Source organism: Salmo salar, chromosome ssa06 (assembly GCF_905237065.1).
Source record: "Salmo salar chromosome ssa06, Ssal_v3.1, whole genome shotgun sequence".
NCBI lineage: Eukaryota > Metazoa > Chordata > Actinopteri > Salmoniformes > Salmonidae > Salmo > Salmo salar.
This window is the reverse complement of record NC_059447.1, coordinates 19,433,949-19,450,938: the sequence shown is the minus strand read 5'-3', so window position 1 is coordinate 19,450,938 and position 16,990 is coordinate 19,433,949. Positions and strand designations below refer to the sequence as shown.

The 16,990-nt window shown below is 41.5% G+C and overlaps 1 protein-coding gene across 2 annotated transcripts in view; it reads left to right on the top strand.

The window, feature by feature from the left end:
• Positions 1-5,164: 5,164 nt before the first annotated feature.
• LOC106606554 (protein mono-ADP-ribosyltransferase PARP14) overlaps positions 5,165-16,990 on the top strand; it is a 31,337-nt gene continuing 19,511 nt past the window's right edge. For both annotated transcript variants that reach the window (XM_045719886.1, XM_045719885.1), the window contains exons 1-3: positions 5,165-5,438; positions 7,228-7,331; positions 12,852-12,885. In XM_045719886.1, the coding sequence (XP_045575842.1) occupies positions 5,255-5,438; positions 7,228-7,331; positions 12,852-12,885 (322 nt within the window). In that variant the 5' untranslated portion in view covers positions 5,165-5,254. The remainder of the gene's footprint in view (positions 5,439-7,227; positions 7,332-12,851; positions 12,886-16,990) is intronic.

The window sequence follows — 16,990 nt, the reverse complement described above, 5'->3', positions numbered from 1 at the left end:
GGTTTTAGGCCGGGTTTCTGTACAGCACTTTGAGATATCAGCTGATGTACGAAGGGCTATATAAATACATTTGATTTGATTTGATTTGATTTGAATGAGACATTAATGAGCAAGCTAAGACGGACGTAGTCAATATAACTATTTGTTCAGCACTTTTGAAATGTACAGCAACATAATTCAGAACATTGGCCAGTCTTACAGTATTCTTCCTGTACACCAAGTCAGAACCCTAGGATAAATAAAAAAAGGGCATATAAGCAGACAATGAAAGCTCTTCAAATATTCAATGATGACAATGCTCTAAAAAAGGCTATAGGCTACATGTGCACCACCAAGTCAGAACAGTAGGCTAGTTATTAAGGGGAAAGGGACCAAATTATTAGGGTGAGGCACATGGGCTACTAACAGCTTAGTACACAACATACACTTAGTATTACTTTCTTAGCTACAATATACATATCTTCCTGGCATATTACATAATTTATGCAGCAGCATACAATACATTTTTGGAAATTTTTTGGACCTTGTAGTACTGTGCTCAATTGAACAGGAAGATGGGCAAATGTGGGAAAATGTTTGGCATTCTTTTGATTTATGGTGCTTTCAAGACAACTAGGAACTGGGAAGAAAATAAGGTTGAATCAATACGTCAGTGATCTTCAGGTTGGAGCTCTAGAAAGAGGCCCAAGTAACTGACTTGGAATTCCAAGTTGGATGACTGTTTAAAACGTATTTTCACAGTTGGAGCTAATTTTTTTCAGAGTTCCCAGTTGTCATGAACTCACTGAAGTCTGAGATTTCCCAGATCCAAGTTTCCAGTTGTTCTGAATGCGGCAGAAGTCATGCTGGCTTGACAGCATGGCCAATGTTTTCAACCTTTTCTGGTCCATAGTGTTGCATATGAATGTTTATCCTTTTATGCATTGAAAAGAGACACTTAAACCCAGACTTGGACCACAAATCCTCTCCACTGAATACCCTCTCTAAAAATACATCAAATATGAAATAATACCAAGTAAGATGCCCTTGATTCTCATTCCATTCAAATGGGAAAATCTTATGTAAATCAGCTTTATTGTTCTTTAAACTACTGTAGGGCATGACACTGTTCTTGTAAAACAAAAGTTTTTCATTATACACTAACGTTTTTCACATGATTTCAAAGAAAAAGTGAAACTGTATTTAAATACTGAATACGTTTTGCGTGTTCTTTCTAGTTTCACTTTGAGTATACTTGGCAGACAGGTACATCGTGAGCTCAGCTTGTTCATCTTGATGAAAACCATGATAAATCTGAGAAACAAGTTAAGATATTGTATAATGTTACATTGTTAATTATTAAGCGAGCTGCTCTCTATTTTAATTGTATTTATTTACTGCCATGCCTCTGTTGTTTCCTTTTAATATGTGTTTATTTTGGGTCACCACTCTGAACAAAAAATGTCTGCTTGAACTGGCCGACCAAGAGATCAAGAAGGAGCTGGCTCTGGACCCTTTTTCTAAAATATTTTATGAGATTAGAGAAGACATTAGGAGGGATCATAGACCATTCCTCGAAGTGGAATCTTTCCAGATCCTTGATATCCTTCGTCTGTGCATATGGACTGCCCTCTTCAATTCAAACCACTGGTTTTCAATGGGTTTGAAGTCCGGAGACTGAGATGGCCATAGCAAAACATAGATTTGTGTTCAATTATCAATTTCTTTCTGGATTGTGATGTGTGTTTGGGGTTGTAAGTATATTCTAAGATAAATACACAACGCAGAGGACTAGAGGTCAAGAGGGAATTAACGATCAATGGAAATAGTTGTTTTTCTGTAATGGGGAACTCTAGATTAATGGGTCAGGGACATAGGAGGAATTTAAATCCAGGACTCATAGCTACATGCGGCAAGTTCTCATTGGGCAGAATTGTCTATGCATTGATTCTGAAACGGGATACTTGTTATTTGGCCATTGGCCCAATTTTACTGCATGGAATTCTAATTGGTCTACCACTGGCTAGGGTTGGGTTATAAACTACATCCTGTCTCCTCGTTCAGAGGAGAAACCATTGAGGACAGGGAATAATAAACATCTACCATCTGCTTCCCGCAATAACAACTATGATTTGATCTCTTTGAATACATATATTTTTCTCCCCCTGATTTGCTTTGGGGACTGTGTTATTGAAGAATAACATAAACTTGTCATAGGCGTCGTAAGGGACAGACCAAGGCGCAGCGTGTAGAGTGCTCATCTTAATTTATTATAGGAGAACCCTTAAACAGAAAAAATACAACAACTAACAATTCCGTAAGGTAAAAAGACTATAACGGAAAACAACCACCCACAAACCCAAAGGAAAAAAGGGCTGCCTAAGTATGGCTTCCAATAAGAGACAATGAAAGACACCTGCCTCTGATTGGAAACCATACTCGGCCACACATAGAAAATAAACATAGAAAATTAAAACTAGAACCAATCCCCTCTAAACAAACGAACCCCAAAACACACAAGAACAACACCACCTGCCACACCCTGGCCATACTACAATGACAAATGACCCCTTTACTGGTCAGGATGTGACAAAACTCCTAACAGGGTTATAAAAAAATATCATCTTTGGCACTAAAATCACATTATGTAAATATACTGAACAAAAAAATAAATGCAACATGCAACAATTTCAAAGATTTTACTGAGTCTCGGTTCATATAAAGAAATCACTCCATTTAAATAAATAAATTAGACCCTAATCTATGGATTTCACATGATTGGGAAAACAGATGTCCATCTGTTGGTCATAGATACCTTAAAAAAGGTAAGGGTGTGGATCAGAAAACCAGTCAGTATCTGGTGTGACCATCATTTGCCTCATGCAGTGCGACGCAGCTCCTTCGCATAGAGTTGATCAAGCTGTTGATTGTGGAATGTGGAATGTTGTCCCACTCCTCTTCAATGGCTGTGCGAAGTTGTTGGATATTGGCAGGAACTGGAACATCCTGTCGTACACGTCGATCCAGAGCATCCCAAACATGCTTAATGGGTGACATGTCTGGTGAGTATACAGGCCATGGAAGAACTGGGACATTTTCTCCTTCCAGGAATTGTGTACAGAACCTTGCATGGGGCTGTGCATTATCATGCTGAAACATGAAGTGATGGTGGCTGACGAATGGCCTGACAATGGGCCTCAGGATCTCGTCACGGTATCTTTGTGCATTCATATTGCCATCAATGAAATGCAATTGTGTTCGTTGTCCGTAGCTTATGCCTGCCCATACCATAACCCAACCGCCACCATGGGGCACTTGGTTCACAATGTTGACATCAGCAAACTGCTCACTCACTCAACGCCATATACGTGGTCTGCGGTTGTGAGGCTGGTTGGAGGTACTGCCAAATTTTCTAAAACAACATTGGAGGCAGGTTATGACAAAAAAAATTACATTAAATTCTCTGGCAATAGCTCTGCTGGACATTCCTGCAATCAGCATGCCAATTGCACGCTCACATCTGTGGCATTGTGATGTGTGACAAAGCTGCACATTTTAGTGGCTTTTTATTGTCCCCAGCACAAGGTGCACCTGTGTAATGATCATGCTGTTTAATCAGCTTGTTGATATGCCACATCTTTCAAGTGGATGGATTATCTTGGCAGAGGAGAAATGCTCACTAACAGGATGTACAAAATATGATAAAGAAGCTTTTTGGCATATGGAACATTTCTGGGATCTTTTATTTCAGCTCGTGCAACATGAGACCAACACATTACATGGTACTTTCCAGTGCAAAATGTCCTTGTACTTGGTAACATTCATTATTAATAATAAGGTGGAGGGTCCGTCATGGTCTGGGGCGGTGTGTCACAGCATCATCGGACTGTACTTGTTGTCATTGCAGGCAATCTCAACGCTGTGCATTACAGGGAAGACATTCTCCTCCCTCATGTGGTACCCTTCCTGCAGGCTCATCCTGACATGACCCTCCGGCACGACAATGCCACCAGCCATACTGCTCGTTTTGTGCGTAATTTCCTGCAAGATAGGAATGTCAATGTTCTACCATGGCCGGCGAAGAGCCCGGATCTCAATCCCATTGAGCACGTCTAGGACCTGTTGGATCGGAGGGTGAGGGTTAGGGCCATTCCCCCCAGAAATGTCCGGGAACTTGCAGGTGCCTTGGTGGAAGAGTGGGGTAACATCTCACAGCAAGAACTGACAAATCTGGTGCAGTCCATGAGGAGGAGATTAACAAAAGGCTGTTATGAAAGTTAATCTAAAATTACATCAAATATGAAATAATATGAAATAATACCAAGTAAGATGCCCACAAAGTTGGAAGCACAGAATCGTCTAGAATGTCATTGTATGCTGTAGCATTAAGATTTCCCTTCACCGGAACTAAGGGGCCGAGACCGAACCATGAAAAACAGCCCCAGATCATTATTCCTCCCCCACCGAACTTTATAGTTGGCACTATGCATTGGGGCTAGTAGCGTTCTCCTGGCATCCGCCAAACCCAGATTTGTCCGTTGGACTGCCAGATGGTGAGGCGTGATTCATCACTCCAGAGAATGCGTTTCCACTGCTACAGAGTCCAATAATGGCGAGGTTAACACCACTCCAGCCGACGCTTGGGATCACGCATGGTGATTTTCTGCTCGGCCATAGAAACACATTTCATGAAGCTCTAGATGAACAGTTCTTGTGCTGACGTTGCTTCCAGTGGCAGTTTGGAACTTGGTAGTGAGTGTTGCAACCGAGGACACACCATTTTCACGCGCTACGTGCTTTAGCACTCTGTGGTCCGGTTCTCTGAGCTTGTGTGGCCTACCACTTCGTGGCTGGCTGAGCCGTTGTTGCTCCTAGAAGTTTCCACTTCACAATAACAGCACTTACAGTTGACCGGGGCTGCTCTAGCAGGGCAGAAATTTGACAAACTGACGTGTTGTAAAAGTGGCATCCTATGACGGTGCCACCTTGAGAGTCACTGAGCTCCTCAGTACGGGCCATTCTACTGCCAATGATTGTCTATGAAGATTGCATGGCTGTGTGCTTGATTTTATTCACCTGTCAGCAACAGGTGTGGCTGAAATAGCTGAATCCACTAATTTGAACGTGTGTCCACATACCTTTGGCCAGGTGGTGTTTGAATGACTTGCGCTTTTGTAACATTTCGTTCTCATTGTGAATAGAGCAATAAGCAAAAGTGAAACTAGAACCAAGACCCCACCCTGCAGTAAATTTGTTCAGTTCGTGTCCAGCAGCAATGGCAGAATCATACTTATTTTCGATGCTTGTTGAGCTCGAAGGAAACCCAGATATTCCTAAACTAAAAAACAAGTTGGTTAAATATTTTCAAAGTAAAAAGTCATCCAACGGCGGTGATTGTCTAGTTGAATATGACATCTCAAAGGGACAAGGAACAGTTGTGCGGTTCCGGACTGCAGAGGGTAAGTTATAAAAAGTCCAGTAATTTTTTCCACCTATTAGGTTATGATGTTTTATCATAGATATTCTAAATAATGGAAAGTAAATACAAAAGGCTGATATGAAAGTTAATCTAAAATTACATCAAATATGAAATAATACCAAGTAAGATGCCCTTGATTCTCATTCCATTCAAATGGGAAAATCTTATGTAAATCAGCTTTATTGTTTTTTAAACTACTGTAGGGCATGACACTGTTCTTGTAAAACAAAAGTTTTTCATTATACACTAACGTTTTTCACATGATTTCAAAGAAAAAGTGAAACTGTATTTAAATACTGAATACGTTTTGCGTGTTCTTTCTAGTTTCACTTTGAGTATACTTGGCAGACAGGTACATCGTGAGCTCAGCTTGTTCATCTTGATGAAAACCATGATAAATCTGAGAAACAAGTTAAGATATTGTATAATGTTACATTGTTAATTATTAAGCGAGCTGCTCTCTATTTTAATTGTATTTATTTACTGCCATGCCTCTGTTGTTTCCTTTTAATATGTGTTTATTTTGGGTCACCACTCTGAACAAAAAATGATCTGCTTGAACTGGCCGACCAAGAGATCAAGAAGGAGCTGGCTCTGGACCCTTTTTCTAAAATATTTTATGAGATTAGAGAAGACATTAGAAGGGATCATAGACCATTCCTCAATGTGGAATCTTTCCAGATCCTTTATATCCTTTGACTCATAGCTACATGTGGCAAGTTTTCATTGGGCAGAATTGTCTATGCATTGAGCCTGAAACGGAATTATTATTAATAATAATAATAATACATGTTAAGATATGGGGAGGGAAGTTTAGTGTTAGGACATAGACAAGAAGACTACCACACACTTCAACACTCCATCCCCAGGTGACTGCACCAACCGGGTCACAGGCTGTGCTCTGCCAAGAAGCCTAATAAGCATAACAGGTGGTAGCAATCAGGATGATTGGCATTCTGTGACCAGAGGCCTCTTGTCCAGCCAGTGCTGGTGTTGTTTTTATGTTAATTACCCTCTTTAGTTTAGCCATGCCTCTTTGTTGTTTTCTTTTTATATATCTTTTTTTGGGGGTCACCACTTTGAACTAACAATAATCCACTTGGATTTGCTGACCAAGAGGTCAAGAAGGAGCTGGCTCTGGACCTAAGGCAAGGTTGTTTTCTCCTGGGTACATGCATTCAACACCTGGTCGCATGCCTCTCACATTTATGCACACACCAAATCAGGTTACAGACCAGGTAGTTAGGCTTAATATTAATAATAATGATAATAATAATAATACAATTTCAATGCAATTATACATTGCATCCTTAATGGGTTAATACCATATACACAAAGATAGAGTGATCAATAAGACATATATTATTGAGTTGTTTAATACAGACTATTTATAATTCCCTTGTATAAACAGTGATAAGAAATCTTTCAAGATATCCCTCATTCTACATAATATCATAAACATGGTTAATACTGTCTGTTGGATGTCATGGACTGTCTGTCTTTGCATATAGAATGCTGTCTTTGAATTTGAGAGGGGTTACATTTGGCCCCATTGCTCGTCTTTATAACAAAACAAGTGACATTGACCCCATTTTGCTGTTTTTCAAATGTCAATGTCTTTAACCTGAGGGGAATTGCTACAATTTCCTCTCCCCTGAAGTAACAATTTGATATTATACTAAACAGTCCTATGTCTGTGATTTTATTTACTAGTTTCAAACTTTAAAGCTTTATTACAAGGCAAAAGTTATTTTGTTTTCCACACACAGCGAGGCAGATGGTTCTTGAAAAGCAAGAACACAAGATCAAGTTGGATCAAGGTGTGCTTAAACTGATTCTTCGTCTACCATCAGATGAGGTCACAAGTGCACAGGTAAGCTTGGCCCCACCCGGATAGTCGTTGCAATCCAGGCAGACAATATTGCAGACATCATCATCTGCGTAGTCACGCATCACATTGCTATATCATATGATGTGGTTAGTGGATATGTTCAACACCTATCCAGGAGTTGTGTAATCTGATAGGCGTCTGCAAAGTAGTCACCCTGGAATGCGGCCACTATCCAAGCATGCATTTCCGACCATCTAACAGCTTCAAGGCCACATTCACTGCTGCTGTCTTTTGTTCTGAATCGTATATACAGTAGTGTGATATTGACAGTAAATGTGTTTTACTGAAGATTTGCTGGATTACATGTACAGTACCAGTCAAAAGTTTGGACACATACTCAATCAGGGTTTTTATTTTTAATATTTTCTAACTGGGTAGAATAATAAAGACATCTAAACTATGAAATAACACATATGGAATCATGTAGTAACCAAAAAAGTGTTAAACAAATCAAAATATAGTGAGGGGAAAAAAGTATTTGATCCCCTGCTGATTTTGTATGTTTGCCCACTGACAAAGAAATTATCAGTCTATAATTTTAATGGTAGGTTTATTTGAACAGTGAGAGACAGAATAACAACAAAAAAATCCAGAAAAACGCATGTCAAAAATGTTATAAAATGATTTGCATTTTAATGAGGGATATAAATATTTGACCCCTCTGCAAAACATGACTTAGTACTTGGTGGCAAAACCCTTGTTGGCAATCACAGAGGTCAGACCTTTCTTGTAGTTGGCCACCAGGTTTGCATACATCTCAGGAGAGATTTTGTCCCACTCCTCTTTGCAGATTTGCAGGATTTCAGTCCTTCACGGCGTAGTGAGTTACCAATTGTTTTCTTGGTGACTATGGTCCCAGCTGCTTTGAGATCATTGACAAGATCCTCCCGTGTTGTTCTGGGCTGATTCCTCACCGTTCTCATGATCACTGCAACTCCACGAGGTGAGATCTTGCATGGAGCCCCAGGCCGAGGGAGATTGACAGTTCTTTTGTGTTTCTTCCATTTGCGAATAATCGCACCAACTGTTGTCCCCTTCTCACCAAGCTGCTTGGCGATGGTCTTGTAGCCCATTCCAGCCTTGTGTAGGTCTACAATCTTGTCCCTGACATCCTTGGAGAGCTCTTTGGTCTTGGCCATGGTGGAGAGTTTGGAATCTGATTGATTGATTGCTTCTGTGGACAGGTGTCTTTTATACAGGTAACAAACTGAGATTAGGAGCACTCCCTTTAGGAGTGTGCTCCTAATCTCAGCTCGTTACCTGTATAAAAGACACCTGGGAGCCAGAAATCTTTCTGATTGAGAGGGGGTCAAATACTTATTTCCCTCATTAAAATGCAAATCAATTTATAACATTTTTGACATGCGTTTTTCTGGATTTTTTTGTTGTTATTCTGTCTCTCACTGTTCAAATAAACCTACCATTAAAATTATAGACTGATCATTTCTTTATCAGTGGGAAAACGTACAAAATCAGCAGGGGATCAAATACTTTTTTCCCTCACTGTATATATTTGAGATTCTTCAAAGTAGCCACCCCTTGCCTTGATGACAGCTTTGCACACTCTTGGTATTCTATCACAACTCAGGATATGACCCAGATGCAGACACAGAAGGCAGATAGTACAGTTCTCAGATAATTTACTTTAATCACAGGGCAGGCAAAGGGCAGGTCAAAGACAGGCAGAGGTTCGTGATCGGAGTAAGGCAGGTACAGGACGGCAGGCAGGCTTGAGGTCAGGGCAGGCAGAATGGTCAGAAGGGAAGAACTTGAGACACGGTAAAGCACGCTGGTAAGACCTGACAAGACGAACTGACAACAGACAAACATAGAACACAGGTGTAAATACACAGGGGATAATGGGACATATGGGTGACACCTTGAGGGAGCTGGAGACAAGCACAAAGACCGGTGTGACAAATTTTCTCAACCAGCTTCACCTGGAATGCTTTCCCAACTGTCTTGAAGGAGTTCCCACATATGCTGAGCACTTGTTGGCTGCTTTTCCTTCACTCTGCAGTCCAACTCATCCCAAACCATCTCAATTGCTTTGACTTCATGTGATTGTGGAGGCTAGGTCATCTGATGCAGCACTCCATCACTCTCCTTGGTCAAATAGCCCTTACACAGTCTGTTGAAAAACAACCAGATGGGATGGTGTATTGCTGCAGAATGCTGTGTGCCTTGAATTTAAAGAAAAATCACTGACAGTGTCAACAGCAAAACACCATCACACCTCCTCCATGCTTCACGGTGGGAACCACACATAAGGAGATCATCCGTTCAACTACTCTGCGTCTCACAAAGACACAGCGGTTGGAACCAAAAATCTCAAATTTGGACTTACCAGACCAAAGGACAGATTTCCACCAGTCTGGTGTCCCTTGCTCGTGTTTCTTGGCCCAAGCAAGTCTCTTCTTCATATTGGTGTCCTTTAGTAGTGGTTTCTTTGCAGCAATTCGACCATGAAGTCCTATTCATGCAGTATGCTGTCTCCTCTGAACAGTTGATGTGTCTGTTACATTTATTTGGGCTGAAATCTGAGGTGCAGTTAACTCTACTGAACTTATCCTCTGCAGCAGAGGTAACTAAGGGTCCTCCTTTCCTGTGGTGGTCCTCATGAGAGACAGTTTTATCATGGTGCTTGATGGTTTTTGCAACTGCACTTGAAGAAACTATCAAAGTTCTTGACATTTTCCAGATTGACTGACCTTCATGTCTTAAAGTAATGACATACTGTCCTTTTTCTTTGCTTATTTGAGCTGTTCTTGCCATAATATGGACTATCTTCTATATACAGTTTATGTCGGTAGCTTACATACACCTTAGCCAAAAACATTTAAACTCAGTTTTTCACAATTCCTGACATTAAATCCTAGTAAAAATTCCCTGTCTTAGGTCAGTTAGGATCACCAATTTATTTTAAGAATGTGAGATGTCAGAATAATAGGAGTGTTTATTTCAGCTTTTATTTCTTTCATCACATTCCCAGTGGCTCAGAAGTTTACACACACTCAGTTAGTATTTGGTATCAAAAAATTAACTTGGGTCAAATGTTTCAGGTAGCCTTCCACAAGCTCCCCACAATAAGTTGGGTGAATTTTGGCCCATTCCTCCTGACAGAGCTGGTGTAAATGAATAAGGTTTGTAGGCCTCTTTGCCCGCTCACGCTTTTTCAGTTCTGCCCACAAATGTTCTATAGGATTAAGGTCAGGGCTTTGTGATGGCCACTCCAATACCTTGACTTTGTTGTCCTTAAGCCATTTTGCCACAATTGTAATATGCTTGGGGTCATTGTCCATTTGGAAGACCCACTTGCAACCAAGCTTTAAATTCCTGACTGATGTCTTGAGATGTTGCGCCTTCTTTACCACGCTGTCTGTGTGGGTGGACCATTTCAGTTTGTACATGATGTGTACGCCGAGGAACTTAAAACTTTACACGTTCTCCACTACTGTCCCGCCGATGTGCTGTTTCCTGAAGTCCATGATCCTCTCCTTTGTGTTGTTGACGTTGAGTGTGAGGTTATTTTCCTGACACCACACTCTGAGGGCCCTCACCTCCTCCCTGTAGGCCGTCTCGTCGTTATTGGTAATCAAGCCTACCACTGTACTGTCGTCTGCAAACTTGATGATTGAGTTGGAGGCGTGCATGGCCACGCAGTCATGGGTGAACAGGGAGTGCAGGAGAGGGCTGAGAACGCACCCTTGTGGGGCCCCAGTGTTGAGTATCAGCGGGGTGAAGATGTTGTTTCCTACCCTCACCACCTGGGGGCAGCCCGTCAAATCCAGGACCCAGTTGAACAGGGCGGGGTTGAGACCCAGGGTCTCGAGCTTAATGACAAGTTTGGAGGGTACTATGGTGTTAAATGCTGAGCTGTAATCGATGAACAGCATTCTTACATAGGTATTCCTCTTGTCCAGATGGGTTAGGGCAGTGTGATTGCCAGTGTGATTGCGATTGCGTCGTCTGTGGACCTATTGGCGCGGTAAGCAAATTGGAGTGGGTCTAGGGTGTCAGGTAGGGTGGAGGTGATATGATCCTTGACTAGTCTATCAAAGCACTTCATGATGACGGAAGTGAGTGCTATAGGGCGATAGTCGTTTAGCTCAGTTACCTTCGCTTTCTTGGGAACAGGAACAATGGTGGCCCTCTTGAAGCATGTGGGAACAGCAGACTGGGATAGGGATTGATTGAATATGTCCGTAAACACACCAACCAGCTGGTCTGCGCAAACTCTGAGGACGCGGCTAGGGATGTCGTCTGGGCCGGCAGCCTTGCGAGGGTTAATATGTTTAAATGTTTTACTCACTTTGGCTGCGGTGAAGGAGATCCCGCTGGTTTTTGTAGCGCGCCGTGTCAGTGGCACTGTATTGTGCTCAAAGCGAGCAAAGAAGTTGTTTAGTTTGTCTGGGAGCAAGACGTCGGTGTCTGCGACGGGGATGGTTTTCTTTTTGTAATCCATGATTGACTGTAGACCCTGCCAAATACGCCTCGTGTCTGAGCCGTTGAATTGCAACTGTACTTTGTCTCTATACTGACGCTTAACTTGTTTGATTGCCTTGCGGAAGGAAAAGCTACACAGTTTGTATTCGGTCATGTTTCCGGTCGCCTTGCCATGATTAAAAGCAGTGGTTTGCGCTTTCAGTTTTGTGCGAATGCTGCCATCAATCCACGGTTTCTGGTTGGGCTAGGTTTTAATAAAATCTTGGCTGATTTCTTTTGATTTTCCCATGATGTCAAGCAAAGAGGCACTGAGTTTGAAGGTAGGCCTTGAAATACATCCACAGGTACACCTCCAATTGACTTGTCAATTAGCCTATCAGAAGCTTATAAAGCCATGACATAATTTTCTGGAATTTTTCAAGCTGTTTAAAGGCATAGTCAACTTAGTGTATGTAAACTTCTGACCCACTGGAATTGTGATACAGTGAAATAATCTGTCTGTAAACAATTGTTGGAAAAATTACTTGTGTCATGCACACAGTAGATGTCCTAACCAACTTGCCAAAACTATAGTTTGTTAACAAGACATTTGTGGAGTGGTTGAAAAACGAGTTTTAATGACTCCAACCTAAGTGTATCTAAACTTCCAACTTCAACTGTACCACCCGTACCTTGGCACAACACAACTTATTTGCTCAAACGCATTAAGAAGGAAAATATTCCCACAAATTTAAATGCATTACAGGTGACTACCTCATGAAGCTGGTTGAGAGAATGCCAAGAGTGTGCAAAATTGTCATCAAGGCAAAGGGTGGCTATTTTGAAGAATCTCAAATATAAAATATATTTTGATTTGTTTAACACTTTTTTAGTTACTACATGATTCCATATGTGTTATTTCATAGTTTTGATGTCTTCACTATTATTCTGCAATGTAGAAAATAGTAAAAAATTAAGAAAAACCCTTGAATGAGTATGTGTGTCCAAACTTTTGACTGCTACTGAATATTCTATGGACAAGCCCCATCAAACTTAACACATTATTTTTATGTTTAGGAAATACCATCTGCTGTCAACTCAGGCAAACAATGTAAGTACAAAACATTTAACTTGAGGTCAATATGGGAGAGGGTTAGGGTTATTCTAAATGATTGTATTATAAACTAGGTGGTTTGAGCCCTGAATGCTGATTGATGAAAGCCGTTGTATATCAAACCATATACCACGGGTATGACAAACAATGAAAAATAATTATGTTGGTAACCAGTTTATAATAGCAATAAGGCACCTCAGAGGTTTGTTGGTATATGGCCAATATAATACGTCTAATGACCGTATCCAGGCACTCCGTGTTGTGTCATACATAAGAACAATCCTTAGCCGTGGTATAATGGCCATATACCACACCTCCTCGAGTCTTATTGCTTAATTAGAAATATGTGTTATTGCAAGAGAATGATGTGATCACCTTTTACAAAAAATGAACATGGGGACTCATGGGATATTATGGGAGTGGTTGCCTTACTGATATACCTGTTGGCTGGAATGTAAGGTCTGTCCACTTAGATTTTATATCAGTCAAAACAGATTGAGCCACGGGTTATTCAATAGATCTCATTCAACTTTGGAAAGTTGAAAATTGGAAATTATTTGGAAATGATTTCGTTATTGACAGATTTTTTTATTTTTTTAATTTTTTATTTATTTATTTCACCTTTATTTAACCAGGTAAGCAAGTTGAGAACAAGTTCTCATTTACAATTGCGAACTGGCCAAGATAAAGCAAAGCAGTTTGACACATACAACAACACAGAGTTACACATGGAGTAAAACAAACATACAGTCAATAATATGGTAGAAAAAATAAGTCTATATACAAAGTGAGCAAATGAGGTGAGATAAGGGAGGTAAAGGCAAAAAAAAAGGCCATGGTGGCGAAGTAAATACAATATAGCAAGTAAAACACTGGAATAGTAGATTTGCAGTGGAAGAAAGTGCAAAGTAGAAATAGAAATAATGGGGTGCAAAGGAGCAAAATAAAATAAATAAATATATACAGTAGGGGAAGAGGTAGTTGTTTGGGCTAAATTAAAGATGGGCTATGTACAGGTGCAGTAATCTGTGAGCTGCTCTGACAGCTGGTGCTTAAAGCTAGTGAGGGAGATAAGTGTTTCCAGTTTTAGAGATTTTTGTAGTTCGTTCCAGTCATTGGCAGCAGAGAACTGTAAGGAGAGGTGGCCGAAGGAGGAATTGGCTTTGGGGGTGATCAGAGAGATATACCTGCTGAAGCGTGTGCTACAGGTGGGTGCTGCTATGGTGACCAGCGAGCTGAGATAAGGGGGAACCTTTGACCTTGATAATTTATTGTTAAAACGAGAGGCTGCCTGGATCTTTAATTTAAAGACCCTTGCTCCCTTCGTTCTCAACATAGACGTTGATCTGACTGTGTGATATTAGGTTGCTTCTTGTGTAAATATTTTCTGTCTGGATTTTAATGATTTGTATGTATCTTGTGATTATTGTGATTTTGCCATTGTAATTGTTTGTTAGATACATTTTAGACTACAAATGCTATGATCGTATGCTATCCATTTGTTTGTCTTTTTGTATGTTCTTTGTATGCCATTTTTTTTACATATTTGAGTTAACCAATGATATTAGGCCACATTTGGCCATGATTAAAAACACCTGTGTGTCTTCTGACACTATATAAATGACTCATCTCGCAGTGTTTGTGATGATACCCTGATGAAGACAGCTTAGCTGTCGAAACGTTGGTTATTAGGTTATTACATTTTTGCATCTGAGCTCTTAGAGTGTGCGGCTTTCCCTTATTTTCTAATAAGGGGGAACTTTACCTAGCAGGGTCTTGTAGATGACCTGGAGCCAGTGGGTTTGGCGACGAGTATGAAGCGAGGGCCAGCCAACGAGAGCATACAGGTCGCAGTGGTGGGTAGTATATGGGGCTTTGGTGACAAAACGGATGGCACTGTGATAGACTGCATCCAATTTATTGAGTAGGGTATTGGAGGCTATTTTGTAAATGACATCGCCGAAGTCGAGGATCGGTACGATGGTCAGTTTTAGAAGGGTATGTTTGGCAGCATGAGTGAAAGATGCTTTGTTGCGAAATAGGAAGCCAATTCTAGATTTAACTCTGGATTGGAGATGTTTGATGTGAGTCTGGAAGGAGAGTTTACAGTCTAACCAGACACCTAGGTATTTGTAGTTGTCCACATATTCTAAGTCAGAACCGTCCACAGTAGTGATGCTGGACGGGCGGGCAGGTGCAGGCAGCGATCGGTTGAAGAGCATGCATTTAGTTTTACTTGTATTTAAGAGCAGTTGGAGGCCAGGGAAGGAGAGTTGTATGGCATTGAAGCTCGTCTGGAGGGTAGTTAACACAGTGTCCAACGAAGGGCCAGAAGTATACAGAATGGTGTCGTCTGTGTAGAGGTGGATCAGAGACTCACCAGCAGCAAAAGCGACATCATTGATGTATACAGAGAAAAGAGTCGCCCCAAGAATTGAACCCTGTGGCACCCCAATAGAGACTGCCAAGAGGCCCGGACAACAGGCCCTCCGATTTGACACACTGAACTCTATCAGAGAAGTAGTTGGTGAACCAGGCGAGGCAATCATTTGAGAAACCAAGGCTATTGAGTCTGCCGATCAGGATGTGGTGATTGACAGAGTCAAAAGCCTTGGCCAGGTCAATGAATACGGCTGCACAGTATTGTTTCTTATCGATGGCAGTTAAGATATCGTTTAGGACCTTGAGCGTGGCTGAGGTGCACCCATGACCAGCTCTGAAACCAGATTGCACAGCGGAGAAGGTGCTGTGGGATTCGAAATGGTTGGTAATCTGTTTGTTGACTTAGCTTTCGAAGACTTTAGAAAGGCAGGGTAGGATAGATATAGGTCTGTAGCAGTTTGGGTCAACAGTGTCCCCCCCCTTTGAAGAGGGGGATGACCGCAGCTGCTTTTCCAATCTTTGTGAATCTCGGACGATACGAAAGAGAGGTTGAACAGGCTAGTAATAGGGGTTGCAACAATTTCGGGCAGATCATTTTAGAAAGAATGGGTCCAGATTGTCTATCCCGGCTGATTTGTAGGGGTCCAGATTTTGCAGCTCTTTCAGAACACCAGCTGACTGGATTTGGGAGAAGGAGAAATGGGGAAGGCTTGGGCGAGTTGCTGTGGGGGGTAGAGTGCTGTTGACCGGGGTAGGGATAGCCAGGTGGAAAGCATGGCCAGCCGTAGAGAAATGCTTATTGAAATTCTCAATTATAGTGGATTTATCGGTGGTGACAGAATTTCCTATCCTCAGTGCAGTGGGCAGCTGGGAGGAGGTGCTCTTATTCTCCAAGGAAATTTACAGTGTCCCAGAACTTTTGAGTTTTTTTGCAGGAAGTAAATTTCTGCTTTAAAAAGCTAGCCTTGCCTTTTCTAACTGCCTGTGTATATTGGTTTCTAACTTCCCTGAAAAGTTGCATATCAAGGGGGCTGTTCAATGCTAATGCAGAACGCCACAGGATGTTTTTGTGTTGGTTAAGGGCAGTCAGGTCTGGAGAGAACCAAGGGCTATATCTGTTCCTGGTTCTAAATTTCTTGAAAGGGGCATGCTTATTTATTAAGATGGTGAGGAAGGCATTTAAAAAAAAACAGGCATCGTCTACTGAAGGGATGAGGTCAATATCCTTCCAGGATACCCGGGCCAGGTTGATTAGAAAGGCCTGCTCGCTGAAGTGTTTCAGGGAGCGTTTGACAGTGATGAGTGGAGGTCGTTTGACCACTGACCCATTACGGATACAAGCAATGAGGCAGTGATCGCTGAGATCTTGGTTGAAAACAGCAGAGGTGTATTTAGAGGGCCAGTTGGTTATGATGATATCTATGAGGGTGCCCGTGTTTACGGCTTTAGGGTGGTACCTGGTAGGTTCATTGATAATTTCTGTGAGATTGAGGGCATCAAGCTTAGATTGTAGGATGGCTGGGGTGTTAAGCATGTCCCAGTTTAGGTCACCTAGCAGCACGAGCTCTGAAGATAGATGGGGGGCAATCAGTTCACATATGGTGTCCAGAGCACAGCTGGGGGCAGAGGGTGGTCTATAGCAGGCGGCAACGGTGAGAGACTTGTTTTTAGAAGGTGGATTTTTAAAAGTAGAAGTTCAAATTGTTTGGGTACAGACCTG